Source organism: Galendromus occidentalis, unplaced genomic scaffold (genome assembly GCF_000255335.2).
Source record: "Galendromus occidentalis unplaced genomic scaffold, Mocc_1.1 scf7180000076006, whole genome shotgun sequence".
Lineage (NCBI taxonomy): Eukaryota > Metazoa > Arthropoda > Arachnida > Mesostigmata > Phytoseiidae > Galendromus > Galendromus occidentalis.
Genome location: NW_003803996.1, coordinates 771,823 through 794,178, shown reverse-complemented (window position 1 = coordinate 794,178; position 22,356 = coordinate 771,823). Strand labels below are relative to the sequence as shown.

General features: G+C 50.9%; 3 protein-coding genes, 1 long non-coding RNA gene, 2 other non-coding genes and 1 pseudogene across 6 annotated transcripts; 4 read left to right on the top strand and 3 right to left on the bottom strand.

Moving 5' to 3' along the window:
- Window positions 1-3,969: 3,969 nt before the first annotated feature.
- LOC114828542 (U6 spliceosomal RNA) lies at window positions 3,970-4,071 on the top strand. The gene has a single exon (XR_003777144.1). It is a non-coding gene; the product is annotated as a U6 spliceosomal RNA (small nuclear RNA).
- Window positions 4,072-4,998: 927 nt separating this feature from the next.
- On the top strand, window positions 4,999-5,100 carry LOC114828541 (U6 spliceosomal RNA). The gene has a single exon (XR_003777143.1). It is a non-coding gene; the product is annotated as a U6 spliceosomal RNA (small nuclear RNA).
- Window positions 5,101-5,289: 189 nt separating this feature from the next.
- On the bottom strand, window positions 5,290-6,427 carry LOC100900095 (protein enhancer of sevenless 2B-like). The gene is made up of 2 exons (XM_003738547.1): window positions 5,825-6,427; window positions 5,290-5,370 (listed from the first exon to the last, which is right to left on the bottom strand). The coding sequence occupies exons 1-2, from the start codon at window positions 6,425-6,427 to the stop codon at window positions 5,290-5,292; spliced, it is 684 nt and encodes a 227-aa protein (XP_003738595.1).
- Window positions 6,428-7,548: 1,121 nt separating this feature from the next.
- Window positions 7,549-10,989, top strand: LOC100899952 (protein bfr2). The gene is made up of 7 exons (XM_018641728.2): window positions 7,549-7,606; window positions 8,844-9,024; window positions 9,206-9,307; window positions 9,441-9,713; window positions 9,825-9,882; window positions 9,993-10,109; window positions 10,229-10,989. Exons 2-7 carry the CDS (start codon window positions 8,860-8,862, stop codon window positions 10,987-10,989), a joined length of 1,476 nt encoding a protein of 491 aa, XP_018497244.2. The 5' UTR covers window positions 7,549-7,606; window positions 8,844-8,859.
- A 3,556-nt stretch (window positions 10,990-14,545) lies between these two features.
- On the top strand, window positions 14,546-16,107 carry LOC100907205 (uncharacterized). Its single transcript, XR_145225.2, has 3 exons — window positions 14,546-14,569; window positions 15,291-15,411; window positions 15,535-16,107. It is a non-coding gene; the product is annotated as an uncharacterized LOC100907205 (long non-coding RNA).
- Window positions 16,108-18,165: 2,058 nt separating this feature from the next.
- Window positions 18,166-19,304, bottom strand: LOC100907062 (surfeit locus protein 4 pseudogene; annotated as a pseudogene).
- Window positions 19,305-19,671: 367 nt separating this feature from the next.
- On the bottom strand, window positions 19,672-21,818 carry glob1 (globin 1). Its single transcript, XM_003738545.1, has 4 exons — window positions 21,703-21,818; window positions 20,626-20,803; window positions 19,970-20,017; window positions 19,672-19,794 (listed from the first exon to the last, which is right to left on the bottom strand). Exons 1-4 carry the CDS (start codon window positions 21,816-21,818, stop codon window positions 19,672-19,674), a joined length of 465 nt encoding a protein of 154 aa, XP_003738593.1.
- Window positions 21,819-22,356: the final 538 nt, after the last annotated feature.

The window sequence follows — 22,356 nt, the reverse complement described above, 5'->3', positions numbered from 1 at the left end:
GAGACGGCTCTGAGCTTCTGTACGAACTGAGTTGACGCCTCCAATTAAGTAACCAAGGATTTTCTTGGAGTGTCGAGAATCACAAAAGCGTCCACCGGAAACTCGCCGCTTCATGGAATCTTCCGCCTTTGCCTTGTCGTCACATTGAGCGATCTCGACTTTCTATGCGTGAGACGGTACATGGAAGTGAATCTATGGTTCCCGACTACAGGAGGAGCTCCTTACAGTGACACTCATCACCATGGATTACAGGACAAGGAGCCAGGTATACATCTTTCTTCAGTCAGCTCGCCACAGGAATGATGCTGAGGGACATTGATTGCAGTGGAAATTCGCTACTGCGAACTACATCCGTCGGTCCATCGGTGTTCCCTGTGATGAGCTTCTGCCTTGCACCTTTCTATGAAGCGCCAAAGTAGGACGCTTCATCTCGGCGTCCGAAAATCTCGCGACGGATCGGTGACATAAATTGTCGCAATCCAGCTTGAGGAGATTCCTATTGATTCAGTATGGAGACTAGTAGCATCGGATCACCTGCTATAACACGGAATGCTCGTTTTCGCGAATGTCCAATTTTCAGTCCGTTTTTCACTAGAATGTTCGTCGGGCAAGCGTCCGCCTTCCGTTGGGAAAACTGGAAGATTCCACTGCTGATCATTGCTACGGATCGGAGCTAAGTGATGTTCGAGTGAGCGCCGAAGAGGGTGACCCTATGCTTCATGGTAGAAAATATCTCGCATGGTGTTCAGGGCCCTCCCCGTCGATTTCCGTCTTCCTGCATTACATTCACCTCATGATCCACCAGGGATTATCCGAGCCCCATCCATGAAGTATGCCGCCGTGGCCTTTCGTCGCTAGATTCCCGCAAGGCTGCATTCATACAATCGTCATGCTCGGATAGGTCGGCCTCCGTGATCAATTGAACGATCCTTACCGTAGGACTCGATCGGTAAGCAAGCGAGGGGGCTCCGAGTTTTTCGTCTTTTTTTACATCTTGATCATAGAAACTCGACCATCAAAGACTTGATCTTTCCTCATCGAAGTAGGTACCCCAGTTTTCCCGGGGTCGAGACGACGGCTGAGCGCCACGGAGTTGACAGTAGCGCTCATTCCATTGGTAGCTGATCTATGAAGCACACTGAGTCCGTAAATCATGCCAATCAATTCCGATTTCCCCCAAAGAAGACTCGAGGAGAAAGATCCTATACGACATCGTGGGAATGAGGATTCTCTCTGACTGACGAATGACGAGTCCGGCTAAAATCTCAGAATCTGTCTGATGAGTGTAGGACTTCACGGTCGCGACCTAGATCTCCTTCAAGGGTCCCCTCTCGGCCATACGGAGATCATGCAGCTAGCCACACCTCTAGAACGTACTAATCGCGGGGATGACAGTTAGAACAGAACCTTTTGGTCACCGTCACGTTCCGGGGCTAGACGCTGGTGTCCAGGGGGTAGGGCCGAGTACGCAAGGGAAGCTAGGGGAAGATCAAAAATGAACTCGCTGCCCCCGCGTTCAGAGGTTGAGAAGGAGTTTCATTGACAGGCGCGTGTTACTGTACTTCTCGAAGATCGTCGGCTTGCCCTGTCCTGATGAAGCTAGAAATGCGGAATCGATTCGTTGGCTTCCCGGATCCGAGGGACAGATTGAGAATTCCTCGCGAGGAGAATATTGGTGACATCATTGGGTCTCTAGCGAGAGTCCGACCCACCATCGACGGTCGATTTTTCTCACCCACTACACAGTTGCAGAAATTCATGGCGTCTTCAGGGCTCGATGCACATCGACCCATCTCTGGAAAGATCTAACCAGTCGATGGGAGCTCTGTCACTTGAGAAATTTCGAGCGACACGGAATAAGTTGACCACCGCGCCGGTCCACCGATCTAGGCATTGCGCCAAGCACTCTCCGGAATACCTGCTCGCTGATATCTGAGAGAACGAATCTGGAAGGAAGGAGCCCGGCAGACTTGAATTATCATTACGCTGGAAGGATCGCCGAAAAATATTAAATCAGCTCCACTCACCGCACTAAGCATCTGGGAGGATACTCCTTTCTCATCGACTCCAATGGGAAGGCTCCTTGTCAAGGCGGTTCATGATTAGCGGGATTATAGGTTGGGTCAGGGCATAGGGACGATCGCCCGAAAACTCATAGGAGGGTAGAGGCCAGGAGGCTCGGGGTGATTGAGCAGCCTCGGAGAATTCCGAAATTGAACGAATAATGATTATGAGCGAGATGCGAGATACGCTCAGATCGACCGATATCAGAACCTCTCACAGAGCTCCAAGACTCGTGATCGCGACTTTCGCGCTGCATGCTCTGGAATTACAGGAAAACGGTGCGGATTCGGTTAGCCGTCGGTTGCGATCGCGATTCCCGCTGAGATATTGCCACGATTCCCTCGAAGCCATCTTGGTCGAGGGGTTCCGCAATGTTACTTGAAGAGGAAAATTCCACTGAGAGCTCATCGTGTGAATGAGGATCCGCGGCGCTCACGGTGATAAAAGAAGCTCGGAGTTCGCGTTGAGGATATCAGTATCCCCAGAGAGATCATGAGCTCGTGGTCCCATCCCCACGGTGAAATCTCTCCTTTCGGAAAATCGAGCTTCCCGAGCTCATGAACGAATACTCAGGTGCGTCGATCGGACTCTTTTGTCATATCAGAGTCATCTCTCGCCAGCTGATTCGACGCTGTAATCTCTTTGTACTCGATACATGAGTCAGAGAGTTCGAATCGATGAACGCTTCCGAGCATGTTATCTCGATCACAGAGCTGAATCGCGATTCGCCCCAGATTAGAGCTTCTCTTTCGAGGGAGTCGATATATGAACTTTGAACGATTCAGGAAGATAACCGACCTCACCACGGATTCTCACTACTTAAGAGCAACTGGTAGAGCTCAGTCTCAAGCACATCTTGGCAGACTGACACGAAAGTTCCCCTTGAGGCTTTGGCGTTCGGAAAAAACAAAGCCTCATCGCGAATTTTCTTTTCATTCTGTCACAACAGCGAAGGAGATGAGTCGCAGCATCGGGATCATCGAGCCGCTTCAAGGGATGAAGGGATACACAAAGTAAGTGGAGTGCCTGCGAAATTGGAGGCTCTCGCTGTCGATGCGAAAGTTCCCCTTGTGGCTTTGTGATTACCGTAATCGAAGCCTCATCGGAAACTTCCTCATCGACAACGTGCTCAAGCTCCGTTTCGATCTCAGAAGTAGGACCACTCTTGAATTCGTGGACGTAACACATCGGCGCTCCATAACGAGGGGGGATCTGAAAGTTCCCCTTGAGGCTTTGTGTCGAGAAACCAAAGCCCCATCGAGAACTTCCCTATCGACCCGCACAAACTTCGAGCTCTCCTCCCGTCGATGAGGACCTTTTTGTTCTCTGCATCCCCAGACTCAATCGCTCGGGAGAATGATCGATACTATGCTAGAACCATGACGGCTCCCAAAAACCCAACAGACCTCCCACGTAAAGACTTGGCACTGGAGGAGCCTCTCGACCCCACCTTCTACATAGCTCCTCATCTACAGCCTTGCCTTGACCGAAGATGGAAGCGAGTGATTGTGATTGTAATTATCAATGCTAACCTTGTGATCAGTGTCGGAGCCCATGAGTATTCGGGTCCTCAGGCCGTGATCTGTGATCGACTCGAACGCGCTGCGACACGCTCCGCCTCAACCCTGCACCCTGTCTCGGCATCCTGAGTACTCGGTCTTCACCCCATGCGTGCGGGCGATGAAGAACAGAAAAGGGATAAGCAGGATCGGTTCTGACTGAGAACGCCAACTCAGCCTGTTACAGAATAGGTCTTCAACCTGATACGAGTGGATACTTACCATCAACAGATGCATGAGACTCTCGTGAGGAGAGCAAATATTCATCGGAGGTCCTTCGAGGATGAAGAAAATCATCTCGGACCCTCCGGTCAGTATAAGAGCCTCGATCAGGCTTGAGTGGAGTGTACCTTCGGGTACACATACTAAAATTGGAACGATACAGAGAAGATTAGCATGGCCCCTGCGCAAGGATGACACGCAAAATCGTGAAGCGTTCCACATTTTTCCATCGAGGCTAATGTATGTATTTTCCCGCGCGTGAGTCAGACGGGACTCGAATAATTTCATTTCCTGATTTTCTGTGCATCGAGAAATTGAAGCCTGATCGAGAACCTTCCAATCGATCCGCATTACTTTTCTGTACCACTCCCGTCGATGGAGAGTTCGGTTCTCGACGTCCCTTAAGTTAATCGCTTCGGAGGATCAAGTTTTATTCCTTTGATGGCACGAATCGGTGTCTCCATCGAATCGTCTGGAGGGAAACTTTACGGCGTTCATGAACCTCACGGGCTCTGTGCGCGGAAAGTGGACGTTAGAGAAGCCGCTTTGCCTAGGCTTGAGGATTCTACTCCGTCGCGCAGCCGAAGATGAAGGGAGCCCCGTGGACGACTCCCGTTTTTTTGGGGCGGAGAAGCCCGGGAGAGACAGCGTCCTTTTGGCAAAACTGATCTCCTTGCTTGATCCGACGCTCTTGGTTCCAAGGGTCTCATTGTCTCCGTGAGCGCTCTAGGCAAGGCGTTGCCGATCAAGCAGAGGCTCGTTGAGCGTGAATATTGGATGAATAATAACATTATCAATATCGAAGCTCATCCGAGCTATCGGGCTATGATCTGTACTCGATTCGGAGGCGCCTGCCTCGAACCTCAACCCCAACCCTCTCTCGGTTCGGCACCAAGATGAGACGGCCATCACCACGAGCTCGATGGGCGTTGAGGGACAGAGAAAACGGAATATGCATCGTGAGGACCGACCACGTCGAATCAGTTCGTTATAGAACAGGTCATCGAGCAAGGATGAGAGAATGCCCGGCCTGAAAAGACGCATAAATATTCCGCGAGCGTGGCGAATATCATTAGGAGGTTCTTCGGGAACGAAGAACACCATCTCAGTCATTCCGGTCAGTATAAGAGGACCGAGCAGGCATCAGTAGTTTGTACCTTCGGGTACACATACTAAAATTGGAACGATACAGAGAAGATTAGCATGGCCCCTGCGCAAGGATGACACGCAAAATCGTGAAGCGTTCCACATTTTTCCCTCGAGGCAAGACATGGCGTTCCGCGCAGACGGGACCCGGATTTCCCCATGGTCTCCGGATTAGCAATCTTTCTCATTCCCGGCCCTTGCAAAGAATGTTGCGACCCTCTAGGGTTTTCCTCGATCCAAGACTTTCGAGTGCGACGCCGAAGTTCCTGAACTTGCAAGTGCCAAGAACGATTCCTTTTCACAACGGTGCCTTTGAAGCGATCCCAGCCAATTCGGAATTGTATGTAGACGGTTGCTCTCGATATGGAGAGAGGTACCTCTGGAGAAGCGTGAGATTGAAATCTCGGATCCCCATAACTCCCGGGGGAGCTCGTGGCTCAGGCGAGAGTCTTGAATTCCACCGCGGCGGGAGACGATTCCCAGGCACGCTCCTGTCCGGAGATGTGATGCATCCCCCGACTGTCGCGGGATCGGGGTTACCGGGCGATTTTGAGATCCCATTGGACATCGCTTGAGAAGCTTGCCAGAGAAGCGGAATAATAGTGAGCTTGCTCGCGTCAGATTTGGGAGTGACCTTCGCAGAGTTCTACTGTCAGCCTGCAAAGTCATCTTCGAGACCGGATCGAAATTACGGAATGAAAACGGAAGCAGGGCATTCTCGCCTCCACACCCTTTATTTCCTGATCCCTCCGAGTCTGCCTTCCCTGATGGAATCGATACAAAGCCTCCAGAATCCTGCCTCATTAGCCCGGCTTGAAAGCTTCAACGTAGACCGCCGGAAACTTCCCTTTTGCATGCCCGATTTCACCCTCCCACCAATCGGAATCGCTACGATCCACAGCTAGGATGATATCCCCGGCGCGGAATTTGAGCTCGTCGCCTTGTTTAGGAGTGTAATCGAATTTCGCGCGGAGCAGCCTGTCATCGGGATGCATGTCCTTCAGCTTGACCATCCGCTCTGCTTCATTTCTTCGGTGATAGTCTATCAGCTCGTTCAGAGAGGGGAACTTGATATCCCAGATGTTGAACATTCCCGGAGCGCCTCTCAGAACTTTGAAGTGTCTCACTTTGTCTTCGCACTTGACTGAAAGAGAGAACTCTTCCGGTTGAGTCTCACTGAGGCGAATCAGGAAAGCGCCGAGGTGCTTTCCGCCGAGCAGTTTTTCTGCATCGAGACGCCTCAAACGACCGTAGTACCAGTCATGGTTCTTCATCTCGAGGTAAGTTGCGGGGACGAGTCCTTTTTCTCCCTCGCTCTCCACAAGGAACCAATTCGGATCGTCTTCTTTATTCAACACCTTCAGTACCTTCGTTTTCTTGAAGCTGAGCTCATCCTTCTTAGAGGCGGTGAAGTCATATTTAGCAACAGCCTCCATGCCGTCGTCACTCGCGGCTGGTGGGCCAGTGTTTCGTTGTTTTAACTCCTTCGGTCTGCTTAGGGAGCCCAGACAATCGATCGGGCATGATCAGGCTCTACCGAAGCATCCCCTGAGGGCAGCCTCCATAGCGGTAAGAAAGGCGAATAACGATATCAAATATCTTCTAGGAAGAGGCTCTCAGCATGAATCCGACGAATCGGACAATCGGCCATCTCGCGATCCGATCGGTGTCACCATCTACATGAGATCCTGGAGTGCCGGTTCGATACCTGAGTCCTTCCCCGGCAAAGCAGATATGTACAAGGATTCAGGATCCATGTGTGAACGAAGGGAACCGATCTGCATACAAGAGTATATAGCATACCATTGGAGTCAGAGCTCGAGGGAACAACGGGGAGAAGACCCGCAGGGTTGCCCGAGAGACACGCTACGACACTTCCTGAGCGGGCAAAGGGCCTAAGCAAGTATTAGGAGCATTGGGAAATCTTAACGACACGGAAAGCAGGCCGTACAATTATAGTTCTAAGATGAACGCCGCCTCGCCTGCAAGTCTGTTCTCTGGTGGGGGGGGGGGGGTGCTCGCTCATGAATCATGGCTCTGAGATTTTGAGGTCAGATAGCTAACTCTAGATGGAGCGTTCCATCCGAAGTGGAACGGTCGTCGGTACTCGATCGAATTCGGGACCTCGAATATTTTTCCTTGCATCTTCATTGGTCCTCGAAGATTCGCGAGCACCGCAGGTCCCCAGTCGATGAGAGGTCTCCGTCTCCCCTTCGCTTTCACACATTGCCGCCGCCCGGATCGGCCTCTCCAGGATCTCTCTTCACGCGTCGCGCTCGGAAGAGCGTAGATCCCATTGTTTTCTTGACCTCTTGTCGACCGCCCGATCCCACCGGGCGCTGTGAAGCGAATGCATCCATCAGCGTAAACATTCGGATCCTGCCGACGACGACGATCGATGTGCGCTGTGCAGCTGCTTGTTGTTGCTGCTGTGTGTCGGGTCTGCGAGGTCTGCGAGTGTCTCGCTTCCGAGGAGGAGTGTTTTGGTTAGTCGTCGTATTTTGATGCTGCTGTATCTTGCCTGCCTACTGTTGTTCGCTTCTGCTGCTGGTGGTTCGCTCTCTATTCGAGGCCATGCGTGGTATAGCGGCAACTTTTCTCTTGAGCGGGATTTGGTAAGTGCTACGATCGGTCGGGCCACCTGCTGCCGACAGCTGCGCCTACTCTCTGTACTGAATCAAGCCGGTTCGAACTGTTCCGGAGTAGTTGTCTCGTTTCTCTGTTCCACATTTCTTCAGTGGATCTCGTAGTTTCCCATTGGGGAGATCGGCATCACATTCATGACCAGCTGACGATCCAGCTCACCGAGAAATGAACGCGTGTGATGGCAAGCCCGTGCTTGTTTGCCTCTTCCGAGATATTTATTCCTCATAGTTCCCCTACCCGGCAGAGGGGAGACTCCGTGGAGTGTTTTCCGGTTCTCCCCCTCGACAGAACGGTTTCGGAAGGATTTGTTAAGGAACGGATGCCGGCTTATTTACAAAGATGCGATGCTGCCTCCACCGGCGGCTCAAAAGCCAGGGTAGGCTTGTCGGTGGAAAGAAATCACTTCTCACGAATCGAGTCGAACGAGTGAGAACAAAGACGATACGTCCTCATGTAAGATCGACCGTGGGCTTCAATTCCGACTGTTCTGTTCGAATAGGCAGAGCCCGTTCGGGGTATCCGGAGATCGGTTCTGCTCTCTTTATTTCGCACCAGATCTCGGCTGAGCTGGAGAGAGGACTACGGAACCGGAATGAGATAGCCGTAGATTCCTCGAACCTTGCTGTTCGCCTCCGGGTTTGTCCGGGGAAAGAGATTGATCAGGTATTGGAATGTCTATCGATGTTGAGTATCGCCCTCCTAAATACGTGCGTCGGAGGATGATCATCTGAAAATTTGAGATATCCGCGTCCGTGTCGAGCGCGCGTCCGGCGAGAGATCGCCCTCAACATGGAAGCCTCAGCGAAGTTTCCTCCTGACCGTGAGAGAATTTTCTCCATCCTGCATACGTGTCGCGGAATTCGTTGACAATTAACCTGGAATGATGATGTCATCGGTCTTCCATTTCGCGGGGAAAAGTGTGCTCAATCCAATAGTGAGATGCCTCGAAATATACTGTCACCCAAGATAGCTCGATTCATGTATTGATCGTTCCTCATTTCTCTCCTTGCTCCCTAGTAGGGCTATGTGTGGTACAACTGGTGGGTTCCAAGCCCGGCTCCCTTGCTGAGATTTCCCTCTGAGCTCTGAATCGATCTGACCGACATGCGCTCTACTCCGGGTATCTCACGACGATGATGCGATCTTGCCTGCCCCCCAATCATCGGTACTATCCTAGTATCCTAACGCTCTTCTTCTCCCTTTCAGAAGGTAGCGTAGAATCATGAAATACAAACCAGACACGTGCCATGTGCGGGACTGCACGGCGAGATCGACGAATGCAGAATCGCAGATATTCCCCGTCGCGGGCGACATGCGCTATCTGCCAGTGGTGCTATCATCAGTAGCAAGAAGATACCGGAACAAGAAATCCAATTTCATGTGCAAGGTGAATATATCCTCATGACCCAGATAATCGATAATAATAATCTCCACTCGAAGATCGAGGGTCCACAGGCTTCTTCTCATCGTCGAACGTTCCTCCGTTCCGCTCGAATCGGCAGCTAGGAAGTATTGATGGGCGGAGTTGAGTACCAAACTATGTATTTATGTATTCCGTTGCTTCGCAGGCACACTTTCTGCCTGACGACTTCCTGCCATCGTCGAGTTCCAGCATTGTGCTAAGCAAACGAGCAGTACCATGTCTGCAGGTTCCCAGCAGGACTCTCAAGGTTCGTTAGACGCCGATTCTCATTCGTACCACCGCTAATCTTATCCAGGAGCTCCCGGAAGCTCCCGTAACGACACTAGGGGTCGAGTGGGGTCGTATACCTCGATTTGTGATCCGAATCTTTCCGATTCCAGATGGTCATTCGTAGCGGGATCTCTCAGAAATATTCCGAGGTAGCCGGTGCTTTGCTTGAAAGAGCCCGAGTCGTTCAAAACGCACAGGAATCTTCGTCAGATTCGGACACGCCTAGCGAGCCCATGGCGTCATCGGGAACGTGTCAAAGCCCATCCGCGAAGCCCAGTTTCGGACTCTCATACGTAGATTCCGGTCTCGGGAACCTGCAGGCTTCGGAAGTCGAAGCCGCACCGACCTACGAACCCGAGCCGACAGCTTTAACCCTGCAGCAGGTCTCATTATTTGCTTTTTTAATTACTAATCGATTTCGGTCTGTGACCCCTCCCTCGCCGAATTCGCAAAGCTCCTGAGGAGCATTTCAACTTTGATTTTCTTCCGCGCAGAGACTCCAATTGGCTGGCAAACCGAGCATAAAACGTTATGCTGATAACTATATTTCGCGTAAGCTCCATGTTATTTCCCGATATATTCGATTCTCTGACTGAGAGAACATAATCAAACCTGTCCCCTCCTCACTGATCTTCAAATCTTTGTCATCTTTCCCACCTCAGGCCACGACTCCGGCTTCATAGACTACAAGCGTTTGAAGATATCCGACTCCGAATCGCCACAGAGCCAGGCGGAGGGCGATGCGGCCAGTGAAGCATCCAACGGAAATTCTCGACAGGGTAATTATCATCGTGTATAATTAGGTCGACGATGCCGACGTTCGTGGGAGAAAGCCCACCAGATCACCGTGTGATCGATCCAGACCTGGAGCTTCTCCTGAAACTTCGCTCTATTGCAGTTGAGGAGATCGACGATGAAGACGAAATCGCCGATGTGACAGAAGTGGGAGTTATGATCTCCAGAGACGATGGCGTCGAGATCATGGACGATGACGGCGATGAAATTGAGGATATCGTGGAGGCTCACGGTCGACGACGGCCTCTGATGAACCCGATTTCGCCATGCCGCCGAGCGGGTTCCGCTGCTTCTAAGCCGGGACATGCGGCTTTCAACCACAACCATGCTCAAGGAAAAATTCGGCACCTCGACGAAGATGACGACGATGATGATGAGGAAGAAGACGAACACCATCGTTCGGGAGAAACGATCGAGGAGGATGACGACGAGGACGGAGACGACGGATCATCGGATGAAAAGGACGAAATCGCCAATACGGCTAGGTCGCAGGGTCAGAATAAAGAGGACGACGGCGATGACGACGACGAGGCCCCAGATGCTGAGAAGTTGAAGAAGTTTCGTAGACACGACGAATCACCGAACTCCGTGTTCGCTCAGAATGCAGATGACTACGACGAGGATTTTGAGGATGATGACGACCAGCTCCACAATCGTCGTGGTCGACGTTCACGTCACAACCTACCGGATCGCCAGCACCGCGCAGAGAATGCCGAAGATGAAAACGACGATGGTGACGACGAGGAAGAACAGGAGGCCGATGATCTCCGGGACGGAGAACATGCATCATCGAGAGACGTCATCGTCCTCCCACCGGAAAAAATGCGGGAGTCAGCTGGTGAAGCTTTGAGAGACTCGGCTTGAGTTCGAAAAAGGGCTCACGGTCCCATGACCTTGTCCAGGGCACCTCCATTGGCGGACGCATCGCGAAGCGGGTAGCCGCGGAAACTGTCGGTGAAGATCGGCGCTCACAGCATGTCGAGCATTCAACGCTGATTCCTCGGCTCAGATCTCTGGGAGATGGACAGCGGCCGGCGCCATTGATTCTCTTCGGTCTCTTGACAGGCGTCTGTATCGTCGCCTTCGTCGAGCGCTCATCGACCATGAGCTCAGGCGGCATTTAGTACAAAAAAAACCTGATTCCCTCCTTAATAATCTGTGGCTGTATCCCGGGTGATCATTTCGGTGCTTCGAGGTTCTTACTGGGATTCCCCTCGCACAGTTTGTGCGAACCTTAAATTCCATGGCGCGTTCGAATGCCCTCGATGTAATCTCCGGTTTCGGGGTGGACAGCCTCGAGAGAAATGGCTCGACTAATCAGACAAGGCATATATCTGATTCGATCGCATTCGTTATACGCGACGTGTTCACAGAGGGTGGAGTCTCTCAGTCGGCCACAGTCTCAGCGATGGGGAGGACCGAGCCGGAGTGGATTAGCTCGGGAGTGCCGCTCCAGTTGTTTTTCCTCCGGGGAGAATAGGTATTCTTTGATCATGTTTTCGTGCTTCTGAGAGGCTCATGAGGACATTTCAATCGATTCGAGCGTCGCGAAGCGCTGTCATTGGGAGTCAGAGGATATTGACGGACTAGGGCTCGCTGAGAAAACTTGCGAATGATACGCATCGCGTTTTCCTCTGGACGATGGCGGAGAGCCCCCGAGTGAGGAGATATAGCTGCTCTAGCTTCTGATGCTACAACTGTTTGGCCTTACGCACATTCGCTTCTGACTTGCGCAACTCCGCGGAGCTGTTGGTGAGAGAACTGTAAATAAGAAGAAATCATCGCCGAAGGATAGGGGCGAACGCGAGGTTTCCTGATTTGACGGGCCTCCGTATAGGATCCGGCGATGAAGGCGGATATTTATTACGGAATCATCGAGTCAGAATGGGTGCTCGTTCATAATTGTGTATCGCTTGATCGGGAAATCACTGGAGGTGTCTATTGTCGAAGACACGGCATTTAGGAGGACTTTGATTCCGATAGGGATCACGGAATGCGTCCGCTCCCCCCACCCCAGAGGGAATCGGCTTCAAAACATACCGGGTTTCTTGTAAATTTCCATGGTTCACAGGCATTTTCCGCTCCAAGCGCAAGGGTATAGCGAGTGGAAACTGAACTCAAATCACAGTCTGATCATTTCTCTTTTAATTTCATCTATGTGCTGACTGACTAGTTTGATAGAATGTTTTTCGGTACGAAGCTCGGTGAACTTTCGTATTCCCCACGGATATCACAGGCGGGTGTCTGTTGCGCGGCCGCGGGAGGAGACTTCCGGTCGCGGATTGTCCGGTTGCCGGAATAACTGCCATAGGTGAGCGATCGGAGAATCGTTAGTAACTCGATCGAGGGAGATGTGTGGCTTCCGCGTGTGGATTTGGGTGATTGCTTCTTAGGTATGTGGGTCATGTAAGATTGCTGTGGAAAGAATCGAGCTCAGGCTGTAGATCAGAACAATCGAGGTGGAAGAAAGCCCATTCGAATTTACTCATGTGATCCCGAGAGACCTCTACTGTAAAGGCGAATAACTACACGTGCATGGAAAACGAGCAGGTGCATCTATCCAGAAAACAGGGACACTCGGGCTGGGGCGACGCCGACTCTGTGGATCAGGATTTCGATTTGGAATTGCAGAATCTATTGAAGGGGTGTGAGATAGCGCGAACTTGAATGTGATCTCGGAAAAGCTCCACGAAATCTCATGAGAGCTCATATCTTTTCAAGACATGGATCCACTCAGGCTCACGGAAATTCTACGATTTTCATGGAAGGGTCATCACACACGATGATGAAAAAGTGAGCCGCGATAAAGTCTTGTTTGCTACAATGATACTAGATATGATACCGCCGAAGCCGTCAGTCCTCGGCCGAGAAGCCTCAGATGGCTTCGAGAAATCCGTCGAGCCATTTCGAGACATGGAGGTCTGTCTGTTATTTTGAGAGCCTTCGTCGCGTGTACTGCGACAAGAGTGTTCCTCGAACAAGCATCGAGTAGCCAAAAACGTAGGACAATAAAATAAGTAGATTCATCTTGGTAAATTTCTGTTTTCGTTTTCGATAAGATCGGAATTCCCTCAGCTCCTTGCTGGCAGAAGAGGGCTCTGAAACAGCGGAGCGATCCGTAATAAGGTGTTTTCGGTTTGCGAGGAGTTTTGCAGCGGTTGTTTTCTCGCGGGATCGATTCGACGTCATCGGGTCCGGAGGATTCGTTCTCCGATTTTCTTTCAGTGATATCACATTCCGTCAGAGAAGCTTCGCGATCGCTTGCGGAACCGAGATACCCCTTTCTTCCGGATTAGAAGATCATGGGGCAAAGGGGAGGCCGACCTTCGCACTTCGCAAATCAACAGTCATCCAAATCGATCAGAGAGCGCGTGAGGCGCTTTCCGCCCTTCTCGGGGTCGTCTCAGCGACGTCCGCGAAGTTCTCGCATTAGCACGTACTATTCAAATGTTGTTGACGCGCTATCGGATTTCGTCATCTCGATCATTCGGGAAGGAGCGAGGATGACCCAATAACAGAGAAGAATTGTCTCTTCGGAAAGGGCTCCCACCAAGCTCGGATAATCCTCCTCGAATCGTTTACTAGAGAACGATTCCCATTGAGATCTCCTTGCGATTCCGGTGCGTATTCATCTATGCAGAAGAATAAAAAAATACCGAATTCCAGAAGAATTCCTGGATTGTTATTCCGCAATGCGATCTCAAAAACCTTCAATGTCGCAACCGGATATTGTGAAAAAGCTCCGTCCTACGGTGACAAACACGTGACGTCGAGTCAGTCATCTATTTAGAATGCATTGAAATTCAGAAATCTGAATCGTCACGGAAGCGGTCCCTGCGCGTCGTCATGACACCAAGCAATTACAAGTTCAGAGAAACTCCTATAGCCGACGATTTCCATGGACGGAACTCGGTCCAAATGACCGAATCGTTATCGGGGAATCGTTCCCCAGAGGCGAGTCGAAATCCGTCGAAGAGGTTCCTCTTCACCTTGTTGACACCGCGACGGTTCGCCATATTGATTGAGATACACGTATGAAGCTCCCCGGACGATCAGAACCCGACCGCAGATGAGGGGGTACCGAAGGACATGATTTCCGAGTTGTGTCTGTCGAAGTTCCACCCTTGAATGCGCTTCAGGCGGGTTCTGACTCCTTCCCCCGTCTGACCTAGAGGGAGCGAGAACGTTGCGGCACGAAGTGACATTGGAATCGTTACCAGAAAAATGAGTCGATCGGAATCACACCGATTTTTCTGTGGGAGGGGAAGTTCGTGTCGAACGCAACGGCGTGTTCCCGTCAGCTGTCTAGATTGAATCTGACTGCTGACAGTGAATCCAGTGAAGAGAAGACATTGAGTGAGAGGGGAAATCAAGCGGTGTGAGAGGATCATTCTGCTTTAAAGAGAAAGACTTCGTGAGCCGCGCCAGACTTCATCAGTGATAGGTAAGTAGAAAAGGAGGACACGTGCTTAGTTAATACCGAGATCCTACACCGAGTTTATACCTAGATACCGGAGCAGTGCGAATACGGTTCCGTCCACGGGGGACGTTTGATCGACGCTACGACGTTTTCATTGCTCGGGTGTCTATGATGCGGTGCTCTCGAAACTCGTCAGGGTCAAGGTAGTGCTCACACCCCGCCGTCTGGGCCTGTCAGGGGCTATGCATCTACTAGGCGAGGCTTCCATGCCTGTTCAGAGAGCTCGGGGAGCACCTACGAGGAGGTGTACAGATCTAATGGAGCTCGATAGATTCCATCGTCCTTCTCCGAGAAACTCCGGGGAGCTCGTGAGTCGCTTCCGGAACACCTTTATTGTGGCTGGCATTACTCATGAATTTCCTCCGGTGTTTGTCTGGAAAGATCCATGTCGCGAAGCGCTACGGATGAAGGTGAAAGTTGCAAAATGTTCCGCGTGTAAGGTCACTGTAGGGGGTCGCGAGACGGTCAGTCCGATACACCTCTCAGCAGGGGATCGCACACTGTGTTTGACTCACGGAGAGGTTTTCTTGTCAAAGCAAAATTGGAAGTTGCGGGGCTAATATCAGTGACCATCGTCCAGGAGTCACCGGCGATCATCAAGGTCTATGGAATGTCATGGAGCCTTTGGATAACAGACCCCCTGTCTGTAACTCAGCAAACTGAATTTTTCTTCCCTCTCCTGCAGTTCGAAGATGACGCGTGTGAACATCGTAACTATTTATGTCCTCGTTGCGCTAATGATGTGCGTGGCGAGCGAGCGCCGAGTTCGCAGACAATCTGCTTTCTGCGCCGGATATGGACAGAGGGTGAGCTTGAGCATCTTAACTGAGTCTTTGATCGCTTCGCGAGCACTCATTTTCGGAAGATGGTCAATGTGATTTTTTCTCTCTGATAAATCGAGATCATTTGACAAAGTCGATATTTTTCAGTGCAATGTTGGGCAGTCTCAGACCTGCTGCACGAATCTCGTGTGCAACGATAACTTCTGCGGAACATTGAGTTCGCGGACGGCTCCGAGCAGTTTGGATCGAGACATGGATCATCGGAAGTTTCGTCCCAGCCCGATCAAAAGTGCAGAGGGACGACGCTGACAAAGCCCGTTCGCTCTCTCCCTCTCGAGAATGTACGTAACCTCCTGGAGGACCAGGATTGGGATGCCGCTTGGAGCCCGCACAGGAGCTTTCTCCTAAATGAAGAGGATGGCTGGTGATGCGTCGAAGCGCCGCACAGTGTGGCCATATCCGATTTTAGGCGGCAGAAATTATTTCAGTGAGTTTTTCAGATTATTCTCGTGGTACGAACTCGTACCAGTCATCAGAGGAAATTTCTGGCTCTGAGCTCCTCGGAAAGCCGCGTACAATAACTTAGCAGGTCCGGCAGGCAGAAGATCTTTGACTTTGTTCCGTTTTGTCCTCTCTGCCGAGTCCGAGAAATTTTTCGCTGGTCGTCCCGCTCGTGGTGTCCCTTGAGACGCTTTCGAAGGTTCCGGCTCCACGGGCACGTCTTCTTGTGCGGGTAGCTCAGTGTAGTGCACGATGAAATCGAAGTTTTTGGCTTCCAGCGATTCAGCTCCTTTAACGAAGAACCGTTCCGCTTTCGAATTATGTCTCCCGAGTTTTTCCTCACTCGGGACACATGCCTGCTAATCTGCTTTCTGATGTGAGATCTATTGCTTAGTTGCTCAATTTCAACATGAGCATGACTCAAAATGAGTTTCTCCAACCCGTCGATGCACTTGTTCTTCCGGGAGTTGAAGATTGTCTCCGCAAATGTCCTCCGGGGCACCCAAATTCGAATATCTGAGAACAGCACGCATTCACGTTTGCCAAAACTTGCTGGTTTTTTTACTTCGGAAATGGAAGGAGGGAGGGTGAAAGAAGATTTTCCGCCCAATGAGCCCCCCGGGTCCGCCCTGGTCCATATACTTCCTCGACGGTGAAATTTCATGAAAATCTGTTTTTTTTCGCAAAAAAGATGCACTAAGAAAAACTTCTGATTTGCATATTCTCAACGAATGAAACGCTAAACGTGAAGTTTCAGACTCAATCTCACTCACGATTCGGTGTTTGCTCCTTCCTTAATCGATTCCACGGAATCTCGAGCGTCAGCACGAATCGGAAGGAAAAAAAGACAGTCCGGAGCAAAGAAAACTACCTCTTTCCGGAGTCTCTCCAAAGAGATACAAGTGCTTTGTTTCTGATTGGTGTGTGTTTCCGAGATCCCCATACTTCCTCCAAAACGCCACGACATAAATTTTCAAGATTTTTCATTTTCAATTTCTGCCGCCTAAAATCGGGTTTGGCCACACTGTGCGCCGCCTGGAGTTATTGGAATCGATTGCGGAATTTCGTTCCCCGTTTTCTATGTTCCCTTGTGGGTCAGCCTCTGAATCCAGCGAATTTTGTATGTGCAGTAAAGTTTCTAGTCCTGAAGTCGAAGAGTCTTGCGTCCAGAGCTGGGGAATGGGGGTAGGGGCGGATCAAGGAGTCCTCCAAGGGGGGCGGATCGATACCTGGGTCCTGCTATAACATGGGGAGTACGGGAAGTCGTAAGTGTCGAGGGGGGGGGCGATCCGCTGATTAGATTCATCTGACCATAAGATTCTCGAAGGCCTCGAAGTAATCAGCGGATTGCCGCTGTATTTGTCGTCGAAAAACATGTTCGAGGAGCCCTCGACTGCGTATGCGCACCAGGCGCCAGCGCGGAATTCCCCCAAGGGACCATCTATTCTAATGACAGTCTAATTATTGACTTTGGGTGGGAATCACGACGGAGTAAACAGAATTACTCACGAGACGAATAACAGATTCCATGCACCTACTCGGCCTCTAGCGAATGGAAGACTATTCTAGGATAAGTCAAGGAAGCGGAGGATGGTCTTATCTCAACTGATTTTCTGTCTGACAACGCCGACGCGGCTACCGCTCGAAATTGTCCTCGGACCGTAAATACGCAGCCGAGGATCATCACGATGCGAATTACATAACTTGCGCATCAATTCAATCGGAAAGGACAGAGCGAGCGCCTCACAGAAGATGCCGATGATCTCGTGTTTTCTCGACTTTCCGGAAGGCGAACCTGGTACATTTCCGAGGAATACTCGCCACAGGAACACTCGCTGAGTGTGGCTCGGGCCACACTCAGCTGATTGGTGGGGTGTCCGTCAGATGGCTGAGCTGAATGTTCGCTAGCCCTTGCACTTCTCGTTTCGGATTCTCGCGTATGGTCGGAGGTTGCAGCATCGATTTACTCTCCGTCGAACGTGACACTGTGAGCGTGATCTCCAACGGCCTTGGGGACAGATCTCGGTCTACAGATTCTGCTGCACGGCTGTCTGATTCTCCCAGATACTGCCTGAGTTCATATATACGGTGAACCTAGTCTCCTTGCGATGAGAGCAACCGATACATCCTCCGTGTTTCTCTAGCGTTCCTCAGTCATATTTCGCCTTTCGGATTACTGATCTGATCGGCGGTGATATAAGCTCCGATGTCACCGGAACCTTTTGTCGACTGCTCGAGCTCAACTTGGACTCCGAATGGGAGAGAGAAAACTCTTACTCTCCGGGATCTCGACCATGTATTTCATCACAAACAAACTTGAATTCGCATTCTTCCCCACAAGTCTCAAGAAGATTGTCAGATTATCAGGATAAAATTTCGCAAATATATAGATGATTGGTTATTCACAAGTTTCCGTGTTCTAATCGGGGCCCCCTCATGCTGGAGCGGGAATAACGACTCCAAAATGTTCCTCTCGGTCAGTAAAGTTTCTTGCGCTCGTCTATGCTCATGTCGCCGGGCCCCGCAGCGACGATCATCAAGAGTCCTCCAACGATGGAGAGTGTGATGAAAAAATCATATTTAAGTTCGTCACGAATCGACGCTTCCCTCGTGAATCTCCAAAAAGGATGGAAATACCAGTTTTGCGCGAATAACCAAAGAGATAGCACGAGAGCACTCAACCTCGTCTTATAGCCGAACGTCACAAAGAAGGTCATAATGAAGGCAGCCCCTTCCATAAACATTCGAACAGGCGTGGAGTCATCTGGGGGCAGTGTCAGGAGCAAGAGCAGAACCAACACACGACCGACGAGCTGTAGGCAAGCTTTTCGTCTTCTGTCTCCGAATTTCGGCAGGCCTGGCAGAACGGTTCTCTCTTCACTAATTCTCTCAGCGAAGAGGAGCGCGAGAGACCCGATCAGCGCAAGAACACGCAGACTTTGACGAATATCCTTGTAGGAGCAGTACGCGATAAGCTGCATCGAAATTGAGACGCCTAGAACGGAGCACGCCAGTTTGACTCGACACCGAGAGAGAATCATCACGGATCCGTACGCTTGCAGAAAAATGTTGATAAGGATGAACAATGAAGCTGCTGCGTAACCACAGCCCCACGTGTAGTCCATGTGGTCTCGCTGATAGCTCCATTGAGAGAACAGTCTGAAGACATCGTCGATGTACGTCGCAACCAGGAAAAGACGAGCTAAATGAGGCAGAACGTTCTTTGTCCGAAGATGAACGGCTTCTGCTGCAGTTTCCGCCGTGTTTATGGCTGCCCAGCAACACATGACTGGAACTGGCTTCAAGGTCCGACTCCGTGAACCGAGCTCCCACGGACAATCAATTGGTCAGTGCTTGTTTTGACGACACATGCGGCAGCAGCTCGGCAGGGAACATCGCGAATCGCAACACGATTCTCCAATGAAACCAAGCGGATGTGTCACGCTGCGACGTGCACGGGCAGGTTTCCTGCCTGATTGAAGTTATAACGAAAGCACCGCGCGCGAGAGAACTCCATTTTATGCGATATTCCGTCTTGTTGACGTGAACAGCCGTGGCTTCGTAGCGTCACACGGGCTAGATTGCACATTTGGCTCATAATTCATAATGTACCAGATGAGCTTCCCTCACATTCCTCCGGAGCGATGAGCTTTGGGATCGTTCGGCATCATAATGATATCACGTAGACAGTCGATCAATCTGTTCAGAGTACCTACTGCGGCTAGGTGATAGTTGATCGTTGGCGGTCGGAGGGCATGAAATATCGCTCCCGCCGACTGGTTCCTAAGTATCCTCAGCTTTTTCGTAGATATCGGTGAAGTAGAGAATGCACTTATGGAATGCCTCTTCAGTTCTACGGTCGATTCCATATTTCTTCAGAACGAGGATGAAAGCATCTTCGAATCGCTGGCAGAGCAGAAGAACGCCGTCAGTCTGTTAGATTCTCCTCCAAGGTCCGAGAATGCGATGAAAAGAGTTCGCCGATAATCACCGGCACGAAGTGACACGGCGAATTCCCTTATTCCCTTCACAGGATTTTTCCTACGTATGATTCAAAGATGAACTGGCAGCTCATAAATACCTGAAAATTATCGCGATTCACGCTCCGCGGCTTATGCGTCAAGGCCACCTGCGGGAGGATTGATCAGGAGTTATCAAATCAATTTCGACTCCTGCATTTCTCGCTCATGGCCCCTCGAGAAGCTCGGTCTCTCGGTGTCGTCGCTCGGATGCCGCTCGTCGCGAGTCATCGAATCGATGATGGAGATAGAGTTTTTGACCGAGGTCGCGACATTTCCATCCCGCCAGTCCTTGAGTTTCATGGTAAGGAAGTGGCGCCTGCCGGAATCTCGGGCAGCCCGAAGGATTTCGCCGTCTCTCGCTTGCGACTCCGTCCTCGGACATGTTCGGGCAATGTCGAGCCACTGGCGGGACGTGATTTATCTCCGCAAGCATCCAACTCCCACGCGAAAACATTGGGTCGGGTGCCCATATTAGACCGCGCTCCGTCGGCTTAAGGGAGTGACCTACTTGTTCGTGAGGGGTTTCGGGGTCTCATTCCGCTCGGGTGTACACAACTCCTTCCATCAGGGAAGTCATCATCATGCAAACATGTTCTCGAACTAGTCTCCGATCCGCCAGCGGCGTCACCATCCGGCCATAAACTAATAATAATGTTCGCGACATGAATAGCGAGTTCGCGACACATTTCTTGGAGAGCGAGGGAGGATACGATACCTTTCTGATGAGTTCCCTCATGGTTTCTTCATCATCCATGCTGTCGATCAATGAGTGTATTACGTAGAGAATCGAAAGCGAATGCGCTCTCAGCGCCGTATGATACGGCAGTTGATCGGCGGCTATCATTTGCAAATGTTTGAACTTGTGAATGTATTCTGGATTCTCGGAAAACAATCTGGAAATACAAGTCGATTCGAAGGATGAAAACCCGCATGAAGCGCCGAAAGGAGTTGCCCATTCCGAATGCAAGAAAACAGAGCTCACGTATGCCTTGAATCCGCTCTCCTACGAATTTGGAAGGCAACCGTCTATAGATATTCCCTCGTCGGACATGATTAGTTTTCCAAGGATCAACTTCTGCACACAACTCGCGGAATCATCAAAATTCGAGGTATCCAGCGACCCATCAATGAGCAAAATCAGGCAGCCTCCATGCCCGACGGGCCTGAGTTCCGAGAAATCTAGCCGCGGTCAATGAGCTCAACGTTCCCGGACTGGATTCATCAGCAAGAGCTCATGCTTGTCGAATATCTCGGTCCTGTACATCAGATATCTAGGAAAGAGCGCGAGCCGCTGACACAAGGAGCCCTGACACTCTTATCTCTCATATTCGATTTCGCCCTCGAATCCTACCTGCACCTCGACGAATTTAACCAGAGGAAGATCCGTGTAGCGAAAGCCGGTCACTGTGGGCTTCGACGCGATTATTTACAGTTAGAAGAAGGATTATGCCCATCGATTCTGATCTCACCCTAATGAAACAGCGATTCCTTCCACCCAATCCCAGAGAGACAGTAAGGCGTCCCGATATATTACCGATCGCTATGGGGAGAGCGTCTGGGACGAGCTAGAGAAAATTTGTGGTCCGGAATCCGAAATCGGCGATACAGTGGTCTCATCCCAAACAGTTCCCGCATCCGCCAGGGATTTTTCGTCTCAACTTGAGAACGGACGGTGTGCAAACGGATTATCCGCTACAAAATTCACGATGATCGCGCCTGTACGATTTCAGCAGATTGATCGAGTCGCTCATCAGCAAAATTATGAACGTAATGTATCCGAAGAAATACTCACGTCATCATCACCTGTTGTCCTATCGAACGCTGATCTTGTCGGACAACTTGCCATGCCGCTTGGACAGCGTCGACCTCATCCGTGGAGAGTTTGTGAGGACTCGCGATATTGCCCATCGTGGCGTAGTGGTTCGCTGATAAAGTCACTTGTTGAAGAAGGATGTTATTCCCCGGTTGCGATATTGCTAAGCAATCTCTGAGGACGGATGTGGGTCGGAGCGACTCGACTCGTCGGAGAGAAGTCTTCTCCTCGGAATGACGGCGGACCTCCGCATCTAGTCGGGTTCGTGTTCGAGCAGTCTGCGTGATGTTCCTCCTCGATAGCAAGAAGCGAGACTCAAGGTTCCTTTGGTCGACGTCAGGGAATAGGGAGACGGACCCTGTTGATATGGACGAAATGAACTCCTCGCGTCAGGATGTGGAGCTTTAACGTTTCCGGACCCTCTCCCAATGAGAAGGAGGACGGCGGCATTCAGAGCGTCTCGGGAGCGCCCTTGTTTCTCTCGACGTGTCCTCGCTGAAGTCCGAGCCAATATAATACAGCCCCCTGAGAGCGGACGGAGGAAGATCAGACAGGAGGAAAATGTTAAACCTAGGATGACTTTCGCCTCTCTAGGATCGACTCCAGATTCTCTCGTCATATGTACAGGCATAA

Coding starts and splice junctions, on each gene's coding strand:
- LOC100900095 (XM_003738547.1), bottom strand. CDS start 6,427: ATGGAGGCTGTTGCTAAATATGACTTCACCGCCTCTAAGAAGGATGAG. Junction 5,371..5,824: donor CAAAAGGGAAGTTTCCGGCG/GTCTACGTTGAA, acceptor ACGCTTCTCCAG/AGGTACCTCTCTCCATATCG.
- LOC100899952 (XM_018641728.2), top strand. CDS start 8,860: ATGAAATACAAACCAGACACGTGCCATGTGCGGGACTGCACGGCGAGA. Junction 9,308..9,440: donor TTCCCAGCAGGACTCTCAAG/GTTCGTTAGACG, acceptor TTCCGATTCCAG/ATGGTCATTCGTAGCGGGAT. Junction 9,714..9,824: donor CAGCTTTAACCCTGCAGCAG/GTCTCATTATTT, acceptor TCTTCCGCGCAG/AGACTCCAATTGGCTGGCAA.
- glob1 (XM_003738545.1), bottom strand. CDS start 21,818: ATGGGCAATATCGCGAGTCCTCACAAACTCTCCACGGATGAGGTCGAC. Junction 20,804..21,702: donor GGACAACAGGTGATGATGAC/GTGAGTATTTCT, acceptor TTGTATTTCCAG/ATTGTTTTCCGAGAATCCAG. Junction 19,795..19,969: donor TGAATCGCGATAATTTTCAG/GTATTTATGAGC, acceptor CTGCTCTGCCAG/CGATTCGAAGATGCTTTCAT.